Source organism: Bombina bombina, chromosome 2 (assembly GCF_027579735.1).
Source record: "Bombina bombina isolate aBomBom1 chromosome 2, aBomBom1.pri, whole genome shotgun sequence".
Classification (NCBI taxonomy): domain Eukaryota; kingdom Metazoa; phylum Chordata; class Amphibia; order Anura; family Bombinatoridae; genus Bombina; species Bombina bombina.
In genome coordinates, this window is record NC_069500.1 from 667,604,102 (window position 1) to 667,624,128 (window position 20,027).

Consider the following 20,027-nt stretch of genomic DNA (forward strand, 5'->3'; position numbering starts at 1 on the left):
CACACACACACACCTATAGACAAACACACATACAAACACACACACACCTATAGACAAACACACATACAAACACACACACACACCTATAGACAAACACACGTACATACAAACACACACCTATAGACAAACAGACACACACCTATAGACAAACACACACCTATAGACAAACACACGTACATACAAAACACACACACACACCTATAGACAAACACAAGTACATACACACACACACCTATAGACAAACACAAGTACATACAAACACACACCTATAGACAAACACACGTACATACAAACACACACACACACGTACATACAAACACACACATACATACAAACACACACACACATACATACAAACACAAACACACACACATACATACAAACACACACACCTATAGACAAACACACACACCTATAGACAAACACACACACCTATAGACAAACACACACCTATAGACAAACACACACCTATAGACAAACACACACACACCTATAGACAAACACGCACACCTATACACACAGCATGGAAAGAATAAGGTCACATTGTAAGCATAGTAACATGTTGCCCTTAATGGGGATATGGAGATATATAGACTGACCTATACCATTTTTGTGAAAATTAAAAGGGACATAAAGCCCATAATGTTTATATCATGATTTAGATAGAGCATACCATTGTAAATAACTTTTCAATTGACTTCTATTATTAAATGTGCTTCTATCTCTTGATATTATTTGTCAAAAGGTGCAGCAATGCATTTCTGGGAGCAAGATGAGCACACATGTTGAGACAATCACAAGAGGCATATATGTGCAGTCACCAATCACAAGCTAGCTCCCAGTAGTACATTGCTGAACCCGAGCCTAACTAATTATGCAAGAGAATGAAGCAAATTAGATAATAAAAGAAAACTGAAAAGTTATTTAAAATTACATTCTGTACCTCAATCATCAAAGAAAATGTTGGGGTTTCACACCCCTTTAAGGAACTTAAACATTATTTTCAAGGTATGTTCTAGAACAGGACTGGATTATCCTGGATCAGCACTGGGTACAGACCGAATCAGGAAAGGTGGACCCTGAAGTATCTTGCCTGTTCATGGATAATCATGCTCAGTGAGTAATGGTAACTGGCAAAAAGTTAACCGTTTAGTCTATAATTTACCTGACTGTATTCCCCTAACAGGAACTTCAAGTGAATGGAGGTGACCTGATAGCAAACTTTAGACAAAGCAATGGTCATGAGGTGGCTAAACTCTTGCAGCAGTGAATATGCAGCATTCATCAGGAGTCAAAACACATTTCTTAAATACTTCCAGGTGGGGTTAAAGTAGCAACTGAAGACCAGATGACTATATACCTACTTGTACTGAATATGGTCCTATGAAAGATCTAAGGTGTATGCTGAAGCTGAACCATCTGGATAAGCACAGGGTACAGTAGATAGACAGAGCGACGGTAGCCTGCAAACTGAATTGATTGCCAGTCGCAGTTCATAAATCCACTGGTAAAACATGGATAACCCTCTCTGGTATATGGGTAAGTTGGAACCATTTTCAAGGTCACAGGCAGAGGGGTCCCCAAAAAATGGTAAAGGGGTGGGTGGATCCTTGTAATAGTAAGCATGTAGAAGAGGTGTATGGCCATCTACCCATCAGCACTGATAACGTTCTATGAGAGTGTGAGACAAATTGTAAAATATAAAAGAAAAACAAGTGTCTCATAAAATATACGTTTGAAAAGAGAAAAAAAAAATTCTGACCACACTTACGCTTTCACTCTGCTTCCTTAAGTAAAATTCAATAATACCTTTAAACTAGATTAGTTACTTAATATTCATTCATTGTTTAGTTTTTTGTTTATTTAGGTTCAGTTTTTGCAGTTATTTTATTGAAATTCAAATTTAAAGGGATGTTAAACAGTCTGTTTCATTGTAGTAACAAAAAAGCACTAAGCAGTGGCTTATACTTAATAGAAATCATTGCAATATGTATTATTCATAGATTTAAAAGGATTCTACCTTTAAATCCTTTTTGTATCTTCATTTCTGCAGTTTCCTTTACTTCCTATCCCAGCCCCTCAAGGCAGAGGAGGCCTCAACAGGAAGGCAAAAGGTATAGTGTTTCTTTTGAAGCATTGCTAGGAGACAGCATAAAATAGCTCCAATCAGTTTATTGCCCATGATCAATATAGGGCATCTGCTGCAAAAATCATGTGACCTAAACGTAAAGTTTTGCAATGTCTGCTTTCTTGTTTCCTGAGCACAGGCTATTTCTAAGTGCTCATTATGCAAGAAAACAAATGGTTTGCTTCTTTTTTTTTTTTTTTTTTTTTACAGAATCTGTTTCTTTTTATGTTTTCTTTAATCTAAAGTAAACTAATAATAAATGTTGTTACTAAAACAGTACTGTTTCTTTAAATGTTGCCAATAAAGGGCAAATTACAGGTCATAATTTGTTAGAACAAATAATTGTATCACTAATGCCCATTGAAATCTATAGGTGAAACCCGAAAAATTAGAATATCGTGCAAAAGTTCATTTATTTCACTAATGCAACTTAAAAGATGAAACTAATATATGAGATAGACTCATTACATGCAAATCAAGATAGTTCAAGCCGTAATTTGTCATAATTGTGATGATTATGGCTTACAGCTCATGAAAACCCCAAATCCACAATCTCAGTAAATTAGAATATTACATGCAATCAATAAAACAAGGATTGTACATACCTGTAGAACAATATAGGACCTCTGAAAAGTATAAGCATGCATACTGTATGTACTCAGTACTTGGTTTGGGCCCCTTTTGCAGCAATTACTGCCTCAATGCGGCATGGCATGGAAGCTGTGGCACTGCTGAGGTGTTATGGAAAACCAGGATGCTTCAATAGCGGCCTTCAGCTCTTCTGCATTGTTCGGTCTCATGTCTCTCATCTTTCTCTTGGCAATGCCCCATAGATTTTCTATGGGGTTCAGGTCAGGCGAGTTTGCAGGCCAATCAAGCACAGTAATCCCACGGTCACTGAACCAAGTTTTGGTGCTTTTGGCAGTGTGGGCAGGTGCCAAGTCCTGCTGGAAAATGAAGTCAGCATCCCCATAGAGCTCGTCTGTGGAAGGAAGCATTAAGTGCTCCAAAATCTCCTGGTAGACGGCTGTGTTGATCCTGGACTTAATGAAGCACAGTGGACCAACACCAGCAGATGACATGGCTCCCCAAATCAACACAGACTGTAGAAACTTTGCACTGGACTTCAAGCATCTTGCAGTGTGCGCCTCTCCATTCTTCCTTCATACTCTGGGTCCTTGGTTTCCAAATGAGATGCAAAATTTGCTCTCATCAGAAAAGAGGACTTTGGACCCCTGAGCAACAGACCAGGTCTGTTTTTCTTTAGCCCAGGTAAGACACTTCTGACGTTGGTTGTTGTTCAGGAGTGGCTTGACAAGAGGAATACGACATTTGAAGCCCATGTCCAGGATCCGTCTGTGTGTGGTGGCTCTTGTGAAAGTCCCCAACACTTTTGAATGGCCTTTCCCTGACAATCCTCTCCAGGCTGCGGTCATCCCCCTGCTGCTTGTGCACCTTTTTCTTCCACACTTTTCCCTTCCACATAACTTTCTATTAATGTGCTTTGATACATCAATTTGGGAAGATCCAACTTCTTTTGCAATTACCTTTTGAGGCTTTCCCTCCTTATGGAGGGTGTCAATGATGGTTTTCTGCACAACTGTCAGGTCAGCAGTCTTTCCCATGATTGCGATTCCTACTCAACCAGACTGAGAGACCATTTAAAGGCTCAGGAACCCTTTGCATGTGTTATGGCTTAATTAGCTGATTAGAGTGGGACATTTTAAGCCTAGAAATTTGCAATTTTCTGAGATTGTGAATTTGGGGTTTTCATGAGCTGTAAGCCATGATCATCACAATTATGACAAATCACGGCTTGAACTATCTTGCTTTGCATGTAATGAGTATCTCTCATATATTAGTTTCACCTTTTAAGTTGCATTAGTGAAATAAATGAACATTTGCACGATATTCTAATTTTTCGAGTTTCACCTGTATGTGCTCCTCACCAAAGGTGTTAATCAGATAGTTCAACTACTTCTATGGAGCCACAGAAAACTGATGGTCCTGAGTGAAAACTGCCACTGAGCAAATCAGCAATACTATAATCTCATATAGCTGTTAATAATTACTATACAAATAAATGACTATTAGGTAATTATTTTCTGGTAAGTATCTACTACAGATGCATTTGTGTATTTATATAAACGTAAACCATTTGTCAGCCAGTTTCACATACAATTAATTTATATTCTATACTTTTATATAAATGTGATTTCCTTATACGAAGATCCCATTCTCTACAAATCAAATACTGCTTTGTCCATATTTATATCTAAAGCAGAATATATACATGTTCCTTAAAGTTGTTTCATACAATTCAACCACCTATTCTAGCGCATGCTTGATAATGAGACTGAGCTAACTTAAAACATATTGGGTACAGGTTTGAGCTTTTCAAAAATTTGTATTCAAACAAAACACTTTATACAAGCTGATGTGACCAGGCTTCATCTTCATTTATGGAAGATCCTTGGGGGTAGATTTAACAAGCAGCGGATGCTGCTTTCTCGCCGGAAACGTATGAAGCAGCGGTCGTAAGACTTGACCTTTTAGGTGGTGAACTGCAATCATCCTGATCCGATCAGGATGATTGACACCCCCTGCTAGCGGCTGTAAATGTGCAGGGGGCGGCATTGCACAAGCATTTCACAAGAAATGCTTGTGCAATGTTAAATGCCGACATCGTATGCTGTCGGCATTTAGCGATGTCGGGCAGACATGATTCGCTACAGTGCATCATGTCCGCCTGGCAATTGGTAAATCTACCCGTTGGTCTTTTAAGTGACCTGCTGGACTCAGGGTATATGGCAGAATTAAAGTATATATATATATATATATATATATATATATATATATATATATATATATATATATATATATATATATATATATATATATATATATATATATATATATATATATATATATATATAAAATACAGCAGCAGATTTACTGGAAATTTCAGAATTTCCAATAACTGCATATGAACTTTAACAATATGATTCCTGAGTTTTGATTGAAAAAAATATATATTAATAAAAAAACACTCAAAAAGGTATAATTTAAAGGGCATGAAACCCAATTTTTTTCTTTCATGATTCAGATAGAGAATACCATTTTAAACATTCCAATTTACTTCATTCTTTAGGTATTCTTTGTTGAAGAAATGTCAATGAACACTGGTCATCCAATCACACAAGGCATCTATGTGCAGCCACCAATCAGCAGCTGGTGAGCCTATTTAGATATGCTTTTCAACAAAGGATATCAAGAGAATGACATAAATTAGATAATAGAAGTAAATTGAAAAGTTGTTTTAAAATGCAAGCTCTTTTAAATCATAAAAGAAAAAAAAATGGATTTCATGTCCCTTTTAAGTTTTGTCCAGCCCAGTTTAAACCCACGAAACATCTATACTACATTACTGCACTGTGAATTTAAGGCTACAACATTTACTGAGCACAAGTTCTCATTTAATATAATTTGAGAGCTAGAGTTGTTGACTCTCTGATATAAATTGAAAGGGTCTTCCACACATAAACATAAAAGACAAATACCAGCAATTCTCTAAGGCTCCCAAACAAGACTTTAAGTAATTAATCTTTCCACCTGGATGTTAGAGAATATAATTTTTTAAAACTATCATGTCCCTTTAAGATGATTTAATTCAATTTGCATTGGTACATTCACATAAAAATAATTTACATTTAATTGTATTGCGTAATAATATTAAATATATTAATTTAAAAGAACTTTTTTTCCCCCCGCAAATATAATGAATAAAGTATTTTCTTTTAATAGTTTGTTTCACATTGTATATACCTGCACAATGAGACTATGTATGTGTATTACTGGTTGTGTAATGTGAGCAATTCTGTTATTGATATTTCAGGTCATATCATGTGTGATGTCAATAATCATGACCTTTATTAACTCAATAAAGATCTCAGTAAGATGAAAATTATACTCCAGTTCCTCAGCAATTATTCATCAATCATTCTCTCGGAATACCAAAATTAGTAACGAAAGAACACTGCAAGTGAACAAAGTAAACTATCCAATGTCAAGCAATTCTACATAGAATGTATTTTATTTTACACTGTGACTGCTGGCAAACAGCAAATAATAGATAATTAAACAAAATACAAAGTATAACAATTATGATGTTTCTCATTAATAAATTATATTCTATATGTTTTCTAGTCACAAGAGTCTAATAATTTTACAAAAAAGTCATCTCAAATAATGAGAAACTGACATTATGTTTGTCTACATTTACTGTCCCTAGTGAGCTGGACTCTGATTTAGAAGATAAAGAAGATTCTTTTGTGCTCACCTGTAATTCCTGTGTTTTGTGGGCTTGTTCTTGCTTTATATTGCTTGTCATGCTTTCTTTCATTTCTTCTAGCAAGGAAAAAAGACCATCAAACTCTTCATCTAAATCAGAAAGAACTTTGGAGGAATTTACCTGCAAAAGAACATGCATCACATTTATATGTAGACCATGCCAGCAAACAAGGATTTGTATGTTTATTTTGGTTTATAATTCAGAAAGGGCCCTCAATCATCAAAATAAGTATCCTAAACACATACAATGGAAGTTTAATAACTGCCATTGAATTCCCTATCCATGCCAAAATTCTTTCTTAAAGGAACGTTTATAAAGAATTAATTTTAGATCCTATTTTTTCTTTATAAATGACATTTTTCATACAGAGTGCATATAGCCATATGCAGAGTATGTGCAATCAATCTACACATGGTCATATCAGTTTGAACACAACCTGCATGTCACAAGACCTGGGTATCAAGGATTTCTTTAAAAATGGTTACTTAACACCACAACAACTAAAAGAATCGAGGATTACAGCACCATGTAGACAATAAACATGGTGTTACCACTTGTTTGCCATTTTAGTTCTATAAGGATATTCAGTTTTCAGACCCCCTCAGATTTTAAATGGACATGAAACCCAAAATTTCTCTTTCATGATTCAGATAGAGCAAAAAATGCCCTAACTACTTTTTTTAATCAAATGTACTCAGTTCTCTTAGTATCCTTTGTTAAAGATGCATCAATGCCCTATTTGGACCTGTCTGATCACATTGAGTGTGCCAATGACAAGAGTTAAACATATGCCACCAATCAACAGCTAGCTCCCAGTCATGCATTGCTGCTCCTGGGCCTACCTAGCTATTATTTCAACAAAGGATGCCAAGAGAATAAAGCAAATTAGATCATAGAAATAAATTGGAAAGTTGCATAAAAATGTATACTCTTTCTGAATAAGATAAGAATCATTAAAGAAAAACTTTGGGTTTCATGTCCCTTTAAATTAAACTAGTTGGAGGCTAGTGACTCCTACCTCTAGCAATTAATTGATTTTTAAAACTAGCTTAAATTGTAGCTCAACATCCAATTTGTGTAGTTTCTTTTTTTAATTATTTTGTTATTTTCAATTTAGACCTCAATTACAATGGCTACACTTATAATAAAAACACTCCACACATACCTGAACACCTTTTAATCTGTGATTTAGCAAGTCAATAAAATTCTGGATCTCATCATTTTTGGTGGCAAGCGTTGTGATGATCCTCTGCAAAGCCTCCTAAAAACAAGAGAGATAAGAAAAAGAAATGACTCATCAGAAATTAAAAAAAATCCTAAAGGGGTTTAAATAGTGAGGTGAGGCTTCTTCTAGACCACTAAACTCTCTCATATATTATTATTATTATTCTTTATTTATAAAGCGCCAACAGATTCCGCAGCGCTGTTCATAGGTAACAAAGATAAAAGGACAGTACAATATGAGACACCAGACAAAATTTAACAAAAAAAATACAGGAGGAATTGGGAGCCCTGTTCCCGTGGGAACTTACAATCTAGATAATTAACTGTCTAGTGAGAAAACTATTTTCAGTTCCTATATTATCCTATAATGTTGATTGGCACAATTTGCAAAACTACCACACATCAGATCTATAGAATAGGAACTGGAGAGCTTTTACTCACTGAGTAAATTCAAATGAAAAATCAGCCAATTAGTAAAGTTTCTGAGGGGTTGGGGGCATATATCAAAGGTATTTTTAGTTCTCTCTCTTTGTAGGTATAACAATATAACCTGTTTTTTAAAGTTGTGGCACTTATGCAGTGTCTGCATCAGGAAGTGGAATTTCAATGTAAAAATTATTTCCTCAGTATTAAGTCAAATACCAAATGTCATGATTTAAACCTTACCTATAAATACTGACTGCCAAAGATCTGAAAGGACAACCGATATTCAAATATTGATATATGTATACACACACGCACACATTGTATTCAATAAATAAATACTGTGTTTGATATTAAAATGACTAATTCAATATCATAATATTACATTTGATAAAAGGGAAAATACTACTTTTTTTTTTTGCATGATGAACATTGAGAACAGACAAATGCACCCAACATTCATAACTTAACAAAATGTGCCAAAACATTTATTTAACAATCCCTTCTTGGTATCAGACTGAAATCTTCTAAAAAGTGGCCTATTACACACTTAAAACAATAAACCAACTAACTCACACAAAATAAAAATGGTTACTTAAACATAAATTATGCTTACCTGAGCTGCATTCATTACTTTTGGGAATTCAGAATCTGGCCACCAGGAGGAGGCAAATACACTCCAGCCAAAGGCTTAAATACCCCTCCCATTTCCCTCATCCCCCAGTCATTCTGCTGAGGAACAAGGAACAGTAGAAGAAATATCAGGGTGAAAAGGTGCCAGAAGAATAAAAAACAGATGCCCCACAGAAAAAATACAGGTGGAGAGCTGTGGAATCTTTCCATCTGAAAAAAAGAAAAATTATCAGGTAAGCATAATTTATGTTTTTCTTCATAAATGGAAAGAGTCCACAGCTGCATTCATTACTTTTGGGAAAACAATACCCAAGCTATAGAGGACACAATGCAAAAACAGGAGGGTACAAGTGGCGGCCCATTCTAAGGGCACCAGGCCTGAAAACCCCTACCCAACAAAATCCCACTTCGTCCGAAGCCGAGAACAACTTTGAAGAAAAGGAAAAGGCCCAAGGACACTGACCCGCAGATAGTCCACAGCCTTGCTAGAGACCGCAGGAACTAGACTCGGCTGAGTCAACAACCTCTAAGAGACACCGTCACCCAGCAGTCGGTCTCCAAACAACACACCCCTTACTAAAGAAAGGGAACAAACTACCGTATTCTAACACAAAGAAGAAAAGGCATGGAGAAAACATGATTGTACTTGTAAAGTGTGGCTAATCCCCCTTAAAGAACTCAAGGCGCTGCTCATTTTATCAACCTCGAAAGGAGGAAAGGCTGAATAGACCTCGCCATGGATCGAACTTGCAACCCTCGGTTTGCTACAGTGCAGAGTAGCCACAGTGCATTAGTATGCTGAGCTAGCTGTCCAGCTAGCATAAGGAACTCCAGACCAACAGAGACCCACCAGTCTCATAGAAACAAGGGGAGGCAACGCCCAAACCCCAGAACAGAAACCACGAGATAAGGCCGGGATTCAAACAGCGAGGATCTTCTCCTAACACAGCGCAACCACACTCTAAAAAGCAACTGAAGACGAAGGTCCCCAAGTCGCAAAAAGGTAGCTCAGAATACCGAAATATTAAGAAACTAAACCTCGTGCAACAAGCTCAGATAGGTCTGACGAACAACCCCTGAAGCAAAAACACTGCATGCTGCAGTCATCAAAAAATGACTCTGAAACTTAAATACTTGCAGGGCAAGCAGAAAGCAGCTGAAGATAGTATCCTTCAGATTTCTAAGTATCCACTAACCAGCAGAAAACGTTGAAGGCTATCCAAAAGCCACCAGTCCGTTCCACAAATCTTGAACATGGAGAAAGGAGAAACCTCAAGAGGCTCACCGTACCTTGAATGCTCCAAGGACAAATTTAGCAGAGCAACAGATCTCAGATCCTGCTACAACCCCCGGACCAGCCCAAGCGACAGACATGTCTAATAGACAGGGGGGACAGAAAGACCCCAACCACAAGCCCCCAGGGAATGGAAAGAAAAAGGGGGCGCTCACCCACTTCAACAGCGCTCGGGTGCCAGCCCAATCCACTCCTCCATAATAAGGCACTCCCAAGGAGAACCCCCTGGGACCTGGAACAAAGAAAAGTGCAATAGATCCATAGGAAGACCTGTCACAGCTCTCTTAGACAGTCACTACGTAGAGAGATCAAATTCCAACAGGTGGAACAGAGCCCACAGAGCAGCAGATGCTTCCCCTTACAGAAATAAGCCACCTGATCCAACGTCTTACACACATGGCAAGACAAAGACCCTCCAAAGAGAGGAAACCCCAGCTCACAAGGAAGACAAACTATCCCCTCAAAAAGAAAGGGCACAGATAAGAACAGCGTACATGTCCACAAAACATGAAGCCATAGTATGATCAAAAGACGGACCGAATGAAAAAATCATCCAGACACCACTGTTGACCCAACAGAGAAAAAACTACCCATGAAGAGGAGCACACTCCGTTCGAAGGACAAGTCAGGCCTTAAAGTTTATAACCAGTACCCGAAGGTGGATATGAACTCTGGCCTTCCTGCTTGCAAGCCCAAAAAGCTAGCCCCTATGTCGCAACATAGGTTCCCGGGGGAACGGGTGCAGGACTCACTCGTAATTCCCAGCCCAAAGGGAAGAGAACAACTTTGGCCGGAGGTCAACACCCCCCCCCCCCAACAAGGTGCTAGGCCGTGACAAAGTCACCCGAAAGAGAGAGAGTAGAAAAGAAAGGCTTGTCTCCATAATCCTTTCAGATTAACGTTCCAGAGGACCACACCCAAGGGAGAAGAATGCAAAGCATCCTAAATCCAGGCAGAAAAACATCCCCTAAGCAAAAAGCTTAGGGGATATCGCCCCTGATATGGAGACAGATAACTCCCAAAGGAAGACAGAGCCACACGGCCTTCACTTCCTAATTAAGTGGCCAAAGTCGCCAGAAAAACCGGACAAAGTCCAGAAAGCCTCAACCCAAAGGAAGAGAAACTCTAAAAGGAACAAGTCCTAAAAGGACAGTTCCAAAGAGACCATGAAAGGCAAAACCGTAAGAACGGCGGTATGAAGGACATAAATCCTCCAAGCCTCCAACCCACAACGGGAAGTAACGCTCTAGTTCCCGGAAACGACTGAGCATGTCGCCGCGGATCTCAACGGAGTCCCAGAGCACTAGATTGAAAGGCGAATGAGGACTGAACCAATCCCCCATGCCCCTAAGCAACTATGGATCATCAAGTTGAAGCTTGTAAAATAACAAGTAAACAATACAAGTCATATTGTGATCACTAGGCACACTCACCGGACCAACCGGACATAAAAAGGCGCCACGTGTCTGAACTAGGCCTCAAAGACAGAAGGATCTGTACCCCGTCTTGACCAGCCTGAAACCAAGGGCCCCAGCACTGTTAAGGCCACATAGTCTCCCCAAGATGGAGGGATAAAGAACAGTCAGAAAGACTTTTGTAAAGAGTGCGACCACAACATCGCAAGTATCAATTCCAGAGAAGAAAGTTCCCGAAGGAAACCTTACCCACAACATGAGCTTTAGACCAAATAAAAATCATCCTTACCGGATGAAAATAAAGGATAAGGCAACCCGTGGGCTATCGCCCAGGAAGAACGGACAGACCCACAGGACCAGCCAAACAGGAATCCGAGACTTTCAAGCTCAGAGCTGGAAAAGGATACACAAATAACAAAGACAATAAGAAGATTACTTTATCCCCTTATGTCTATGCATGCAAGCCAGTCAAAGATTAAGACTGAGAATCCCCAAACCCATTAAGAGTGGGATCCTCCAGCAACGCCAAAAATGGGCATTAGAAAAACACAAAGGCGCGCCAGTCTATAACGAAAGGCGCAACATACCTCCGCCGGGACAAAAGAAAAAACACCGGCCCCCGAAGGTTGACCCCCTGAGGCCTCAGGGGCAGTCGCTCCCCCGGCTGAACTTGACCAGGCAAACCCACACCTGACGAGCCCCGGTTAATGGAACACGGACAATATCTTAAGCACACTCCAGGGAGGTGCAGATGCGCCAGCGCCAAAGATATGGCCATGCGGAACCGTGTCGTAACCTCTGGTGGGAACAGGCCACACTCCATAGAAGGATAAGTAGGGTTTGGGTCACCTGCGTGCGTAGTAAGAGTTGGTGGTAGGGAACTCGTCTCTTGGGAAAAGAATCCCCAGAGGCGGATGGCTCAGTGGGCACCTGATCCCCCAAAACAGAGCACTCTAAAACAGCTTTTGGAACATAACTGATGGGCATGTATCACCCATGTATCACCCATGCCAAATCATATTCTTCACAAGAAGTAGAGTCTGAATCAGAGACAGCCGTCTCAAAAAAAATCAGAATCCTCCATAACTGGGACACTGAATAAAAAATGGATCAATGAGATAAATCTAATTGGCACCTTACAACCCCAATGGCGAGGCACTCCCACCTCCAGAGAACCAGACACCAGCGGACCAGGATTTCTCCGTCGCCACACGGTCAGGAAAGCGGAAATGGAGTCACAAGGTAAACCATGCAAAAGCGCGCCCGACCGTAAAGGCCGCGTCACTAGACATAGGCCGTTATGTTCCAAAATAGCCATGAGCCGAAGCAACACTACACAGTAGCAGACAGAATCACGTAACAAACATGATTATAAACCCCTCTGTTCAATAACCCCCCTCAGGAGATATTAACCCTTGATTCCTAGATACAAAAAGAGCCTCACTAAGACCCTATGTTACAGTTATCCCCGAAAGGTTGTTGCCCCTCTAGGATAAACAGTTGTAATTACAATACATCCATGATGAAAGTAAAATGAAACTTTCTTACCGGAATCTACGCCATGGAACAGGAACACGGCCCTTCAAGTGTGACGGATAGTAGCGACGCTTCTGCCATGGACTTGAGAGGAAAAAGCAGGCAGCGAAACTCGTCAACGCTGATTGCTTGTGGAGCTGTTAATATGAGTCGGGATGGTGTCGCAGACTCTCCCTGCATCTCTGTACTCTACCCATGCTCTCACTGAGAGGCTGACAAGACTACTTAAAACTCCAGTCCCATGCCGAAGACTACTACCCTCAATAAGAGACTATCGAAAACTTCTGATACTTCTCTGCCAACCTCCTGGGACGAAAGGAAAAGAATGACTGGGGAATGAGGGAAGTGGGAGGGGTATTTAAGCCTTTGGCTGGGGTGCCTGACTCCTCCTGGTGGCCAGGTTCTGAATTCCCAAAAGTAATGAATGCAACTGTGGACTCTTTCCATTTATGAAGAAAATACAGGTATTGAGTTCCCTTATACAGTCACCTTCACAACCAGACCGTTGTAGATTTGCTGGGTTAAAAATAATGGCTCCATACAGATGCTTACTTTGTTTACTGGCTAATAAATCTGGTCCAAACTATATTATAATAACAAAAAAAATGCATTTCATTAATGAATTTGGATATTTTAATTTATATTGATGAGGGGGGGGGGGAAAAAGTTTTAAAACATTTTAATACAAAAGTTTTATAGATTTCTCATTTGCTTGTGGACGTCATGGACTACACCTCCCCGAGGTTCAGGGCACTAACACCCAGTTTACTCCTAGTTTTCTTATCTTACCCCTATGTACTGTGAAGAGAACTAAAATACTTGACCCTGGGCGATTTCTTGTCCTTTTGAATTTCTTGCATTGAACAGGTACAAATGCAAATAAAGCTAGTTAAAAAAAAAAAAAAATCTAGGTTTTCAAAAAGCTGCAAATTGATTTGCTTCTATAATTTACAGAATTTGCTTTTTGGGCTCTCTGAGACAAAGCACAATTTTGCATAAACGCAAGAGACATCCAATGTCCTCTGAAACCTCTCTCACACCTGCTGTAGTATGAATTTAAAGGGAATACACACGTAAAACAAAAATCATGCCTTTGATAAGATGGTGCTGTTACTGCACCTGGATTTAGTTTGCTCATGGGTAGTTAACACTAATGAAGACAGTAACTATCGACTGACCCTGTTTAAAAACTGGCTGATTCAGACCTTACTCAATATCACTTGTTGCACACACTGGGAGATCACCCATATCACAACCATAAAAAGAGGAAAAATGTTTTCCCCTTATTCCTTTTTTGCAGGGAGGGAGCTAAATCCCTGGCGGTCCAATGAGGGGTTAAAACAATTAAAAATGAATCCCTGGTAGTCCGGTTGGGAGCAACTGGTCTATACCTGTGTCTGATGCAGACCATACTAATCTCTCCTTCCGGACGGCGCTCAGTAACGAGAGTCAGAGCGCAGGCTCTGCCGGTGCGCCCTATGGCCCTAATGTAGCACGGGCTCTAACCAGGCCCAGATGCTGTGGACCACAAGAACATTTCCTTGTATCCTGGTGGGCCAGTAATGTAAACCATATATAACCGGTTTGAGGGCCGGGAATGGCTTGCGGGCCTGTACTTTGAGACCCCAGGCCTACAGGATACTCTTATAAAAAGTAACATGCTGCATCAGGATGGGCTGAGCTTGGCCCGAAACATTGCTGTTGATTATTTGACCCATGATGGAATACTAATAAAGGTATTTTTTACTTGAAGAGCAGGAGGACTTTGTAACTTTTTATATGGCTATTTGAGACTTAGTAAGTCTCCTCTGTGCACTCTAATCTAAATCTGTTCTTTAATTGGTCCATAAGGAAGGCGTTACGCATATTGATTCATACGGTTGGTGAGACTTGTAGTGAAAAGGGGGGAGTGGTTATATACCGTGTCGGTGCATAGCGGCATTTGAGCCTATCAATGGACAGTGTTATGAGCGAAAACTATATATCTATGTGTCTCTTGTCTATCGCCATCTGAAACGGCAGCTGCTTTTCCACTCAATATCTTTATGCAAGGTATATTATGAATGATAGATTTAAGCCGTCCCAGTACAGACAAATGCTCATAGGTAGCGACAGCTATCAAAATTATAGCATCCTCGGCTCGTTAGCCCGGCGCTTCACTTAATGATTGGTTGAAAAAGAGTATAGGGTGCCTACTGTGATTGGCTCATTGACCCAAACACTTCAGTTTGTAGTTGGACTGCCGTGTCTAGTGTTACAGGTAGGGGCGTGTTCGAGAGTGGTAAACAAAAACATGTTTCGGGATGAATTCCTTAAATAATAGAAGTTTTATGCTAATGTTCCATTCTACAAATAGATATAATTCAAAAAGTATGTAAGTGTCGTGTGTATATTATAAGACCCTAGTTCTAGTGACAAGGAATATTACACTAGAGTGTTGGTGTTTGTAAAAAATAATAATAGTAATGACATGACTCCATCAGCCATGTATATATGCATATATATGAAATAAATAAAATTAAAATAAACACCTAAAAGACCCACTTCCTAAATACTAAACGCATGCGGATAAATCCATACCTAAAGAGAGGACAAATTATAATCCACATAGAGCTCAAGATCACAATTATCAACCAAGAACCACTTACAAACCATTTGAGTCAGAAAATAGATATCAAGCATTAAATACGTTAGGTCAGCAACCAACTAACAATCCATCTACCTCATATGATGAGGAGCACTGCCGTACCCCTTTTTTAGAGGTGGGCTTGAACCATCCAATAGAGCAGTGGTCTATGTCCCCCAGACCACTGCAACAAAAAAGAGCACACGTAAACGGGGAAGCAGAGGAAGATCCTCAACCGCCAAAAAAGAAAAATTATTTAAGTATAGAAAAGGGTATTTTCAATCTGTCAAATAATGAGTTATCCAATTACGAGATTAGAGTATTAGGAAAAGGGCTATCGTTTTGTCCTTCCAATAACTCGAATATGTTCCAACTATTTGTAGATGTAATCAACTTTACAAGAAAGCCGTCCCTTCAAAAATATTTTGCGGAGATACAACTTAAAAATACCTCTAATAGGCCCATTATTGTAGACACTATGAACGAACGCCTTAATGAAGGCCTAATTGTATATGAACCTGACACTCTTCTAGAACAATTAACTGAGAAATATATCCACACAGATTTCAAACCAAGATCTAATTTCAATCCTCCTAGGACAAAAAATTCACATATAAGCATATACCAGTCAATGGTCTTAAAAGATCTTGAAAGATTACCCAAGAAATTTAGATATAAGAACAACCTAAGTCCTGGGGAACGCCATGCCCTGAATTCATTGAGTACTAATAAAGATCTAGTAATCCGCCAAGCGGACAAGGGTGGGGGCATCGTGATCCAAAATATTCAAGACTATATTTTAGAGGCAGACAGAATTCTGAATGATGCCAGCCACTATAGGGTTCTAACTAAAGATCCCACCCCTTTATTCTCTAAACAACTGTTCTCCCTTCTTATGGAAGGATTTGAAGAAGGTATTCTCACTAAGAAAGAAAAGGACTACTTATTTCCCAAAAATCCTAGTGTAGCCTTTTATTATCACCTTCCTAAGATACACAAGGATACGTCCAATCTTCCGGGTAGGCCTATAGTGGCTGGCATCGACAGTCTTACCGACCATCTGTCTGCCTACGTAGATTCATTTTTACAGAAACATATGGTCACCCTACCCTCTTTTATAAAAGACTCTACCAATTTACTCAGTAAACTGGCGAATTTGGGGATCACGAAAACTGACCCAAATCTTTGGTGGATAACAAGCGACGTTAGCTCGCTGTACTCTAATATTCCTCACGACAAGGGTTTGACAGCTATTCAATCCTATTTAGAGACTGACATTTATATGCCCTTAAAACAGCAACTATTCATTATTGAATTGATACGATTCATATTACATCACAACTATTTTTTATACCAAGGACAACACTATCTACAGATCAAAGGTACGGCCATGGGCACCAGATTCGCACCCAGTTTTGCCAATCTTTATATGGGCAAATTTGAGGAGACCCATGTTTATGGGTCTACTATGGGTGCGAGTCTGGTGTTCTATGGCCGTTATATAGATGACCTCATATTTATATTTAGGGGTTCCTATGAGGAAGCCTTATCATACTCATTATCTTTAAACACTAACGAATTTGGTTTAGTGTTTACTAGCAATATCCAACCTACTAGGATAGAACATTTAGATTTATCATTATATTTTTCAGAGACTGGCACTATAATGTCCGAAACCTTTTTTAAAAAGTAGACTGTAATAGCTTTTTTAATTTTAACAGCAATCACTACCATAGCTGGAAGAAAAACGTGCCATATGGACAATTCAGGTGCATTAGACGCAACTGTAGTATGATAGAAGGTTATATAAAACAGTCTCTCATATTAAAAGATAGATTTTTGGAAAAAGGCTACCCACTAGATCTTGTGCAAAACGGATACCTTAGAGCTTTAAATGATGACAGAAATAAGTACTTACTACCTATTAATATTAACGATAATAAAAAAAACTAAGTCACAATCTACTGATAAATTCAAAACACCACTATTCATAACAGGTTATAGTAATCAATTTCGAGAAATCAAACAAATTATTTCCAAACATTGGCCAATAATTTGCGATGATCCTTTTCTTAAAAATCATATTTCTTCAAAGGCACGAGTTGTGTATAGGAGGGCCCCCACATTGAAGAATAAACTAGCCCCGAGCAAAGTGGTTAGGGATAAAAATAAGGGCTACCACCAAAATTTGGGGCTCAATAGGACCTTTTTGGGCAACTTTTTACCCAAACATGGCTATTTAAATGCCTTAAACCTAGATGTAACATGTGTAAGACAGTTAAAAGTGGAACCAACACTTTCTCCTCCAACCAAACAGGTGAAGATTTTAAAATTAACAAAAGATTGTCATGTGAATCTACTTATGTAGTATATCTCATTAGCTGTGTTTGTGGGGCTCAATACGTGGGACGTACTGGGCATGCCATTAGCAAGCGGTGGAGCGAACACACCTATAATATCAAAAGGAAATTCCTCAAGCATAGCCTTTCCAGACATTGTGCTTATGCACATAAAGGTAGTTCTAAAACACTTTCTATACTACCCATCGAACAAATTTCCCGAAATAGCCATAACTCTATGCTTACTCTGCGTCGCAGAGAGACCTACTGGATTCATAAATTACATACTCTAGCCCCTGATGGTTTCAATGAATGTGTCGATCTAGCCGCATTCGATTTATGAAATCTTTTCCCACCACTTACCTTATTCTTCTTTATAGGATAAAAATGTATCAATAGTATCCTACACCACACCCCTGGCACTTTTCTCACTTTATTAAACACAATAGAATAGTTATCTCACATTCTGAATATTCAACTGATCTTAATATTACCTATATTTGAGCTTTTAGCATCATAGGTAGCACAATAGAAACCTTCTAGTCCAACAACCGCACATATTAACAGCACAGTATCATATTCACCTAAATACTCATCATACATTAAATCAGATTCACTCACTGTACTCTTTTCACATCAAATCGGATATGTCACTATTAATTCTCACCACATAGATGTTATTTAGCTTTACATATTCGTAGTATATCCATTCATCAAACTATGACATAGGTTGTTTATAGACAATTCATACTTTTGACTCGCCTTAAGTTAATTTAGTTATTAACTTATTGCACATCATGTACATAGTATGTAATGTATGTGTACCTTTACCCCTCTGTGAATCACCTATTTATTTTACACACTACAATCAACTGATATATATATATATTGATACACTAACATTTTAATCACGTAGGCTATCCCATCTATATTACACATCCATGAGAATTAATGGATTTCTTCAAAACTAGCGCCGATAAGTCCATCTGCACGGATTGTTTTTGTGCATATGGAGGTGCTTGTGAGATATCACTTATCACATATATTCACTTAGAAAACTTTTAGCACTTATATCTTCCATTTGTCTAGTATTTAGGAAGTGGCCCTTTTAGGTGTTTATTTTAATTTTATTTATTTCATATATATGCATATAAACATGGCTGATGGAGTCATGTCATTACTATTATTATTTTTTACAAACACCAACACTCTAGTGTAATATTCCTTGTCACTAGAACTAGGGTCTTATAATATACACACGACACTTACATACTTTTTGAATTATATCTATTTGTAGAATGGAACATTAGCATAAAAACTTCTATTATTTAAGGAATTCATCCCGAAACATGCTTTTGTTTACCACTCTCGAACACGCCCCTACCTGTAACACTAGACACGGCATTCCAACTACAAACTGAAGTGTTTGGGTCAATGAGCCAATCACAGTAGGCACCCTATACTCTTTTTCAACCAATCATTAAGTGAAGCGCCGGGCTAACGAGCCGAGGATGCTATAATTTTGATAGCTGTCACTACCTATGAGCATTTGTCTGTACTGGGACGGCTTAAATCTATCATTCATAATATACCTCGCATAAAGATATTGAGTGGAAAAGCAGCTGCCGTTACAGATGGCAATAGACAAGAGACACATAGATATATAGTTTTCGCTCATAACACTGTCCATTGATAGGCTACAATGCCGCTATGCACCGACACGGTATATAACCACTCCCCCCCTTTTCATTACAAGTCTCACCAACCGTATAAATCAATATGCGTAACGCCTTCCTTATGGACCAATTAAAGAACAGATTTAGATTTGACTGACACACTTCAGCTAGTCATGCTTAATGGGTTTAGCTACACGCCGACTACGATGTTATCATCTTGATACATTGTTCATCGCCACTTGTGTGTATACAGATTCTAGTTACAACACACATTGAGAACATCTAAGAATCATCCGATCTGTTAAAAGACATCTGGGTATGTTTATATATATATTTTTTAGCTTAGTATTATGGTATACTATGTGCGTTATTCTGTTTTAAT

At 38.8% G+C, this 20,027-nt stretch overlaps 1 protein-coding gene across 2 annotated transcripts in view; it reads right to left on the bottom strand.

Moving 5' to 3' along the window:
• FSD1L (fibronectin type III and SPRY domain containing 1 like) overlaps positions 1 to 20,027 on the bottom strand; it is a 194,469-nt gene that overhangs the window by 110,400 nt on the left and 64,042 nt on the right. For both annotated transcript variants that reach the window (XM_053702617.1, XM_053702616.1), the window contains exons 2-3: positions 7,645 to 7,740; positions 6,468 to 6,599 (exon numbers count right to left, since the gene is read on the bottom strand). In XM_053702617.1, coding sequence (XP_053558592.1) covers positions 6,468 to 6,599; positions 7,645 to 7,740 — 228 coding nt within the window. The remainder of the gene's footprint in view (positions 1 to 6,467; positions 6,600 to 7,644; positions 7,741 to 20,027) is intronic.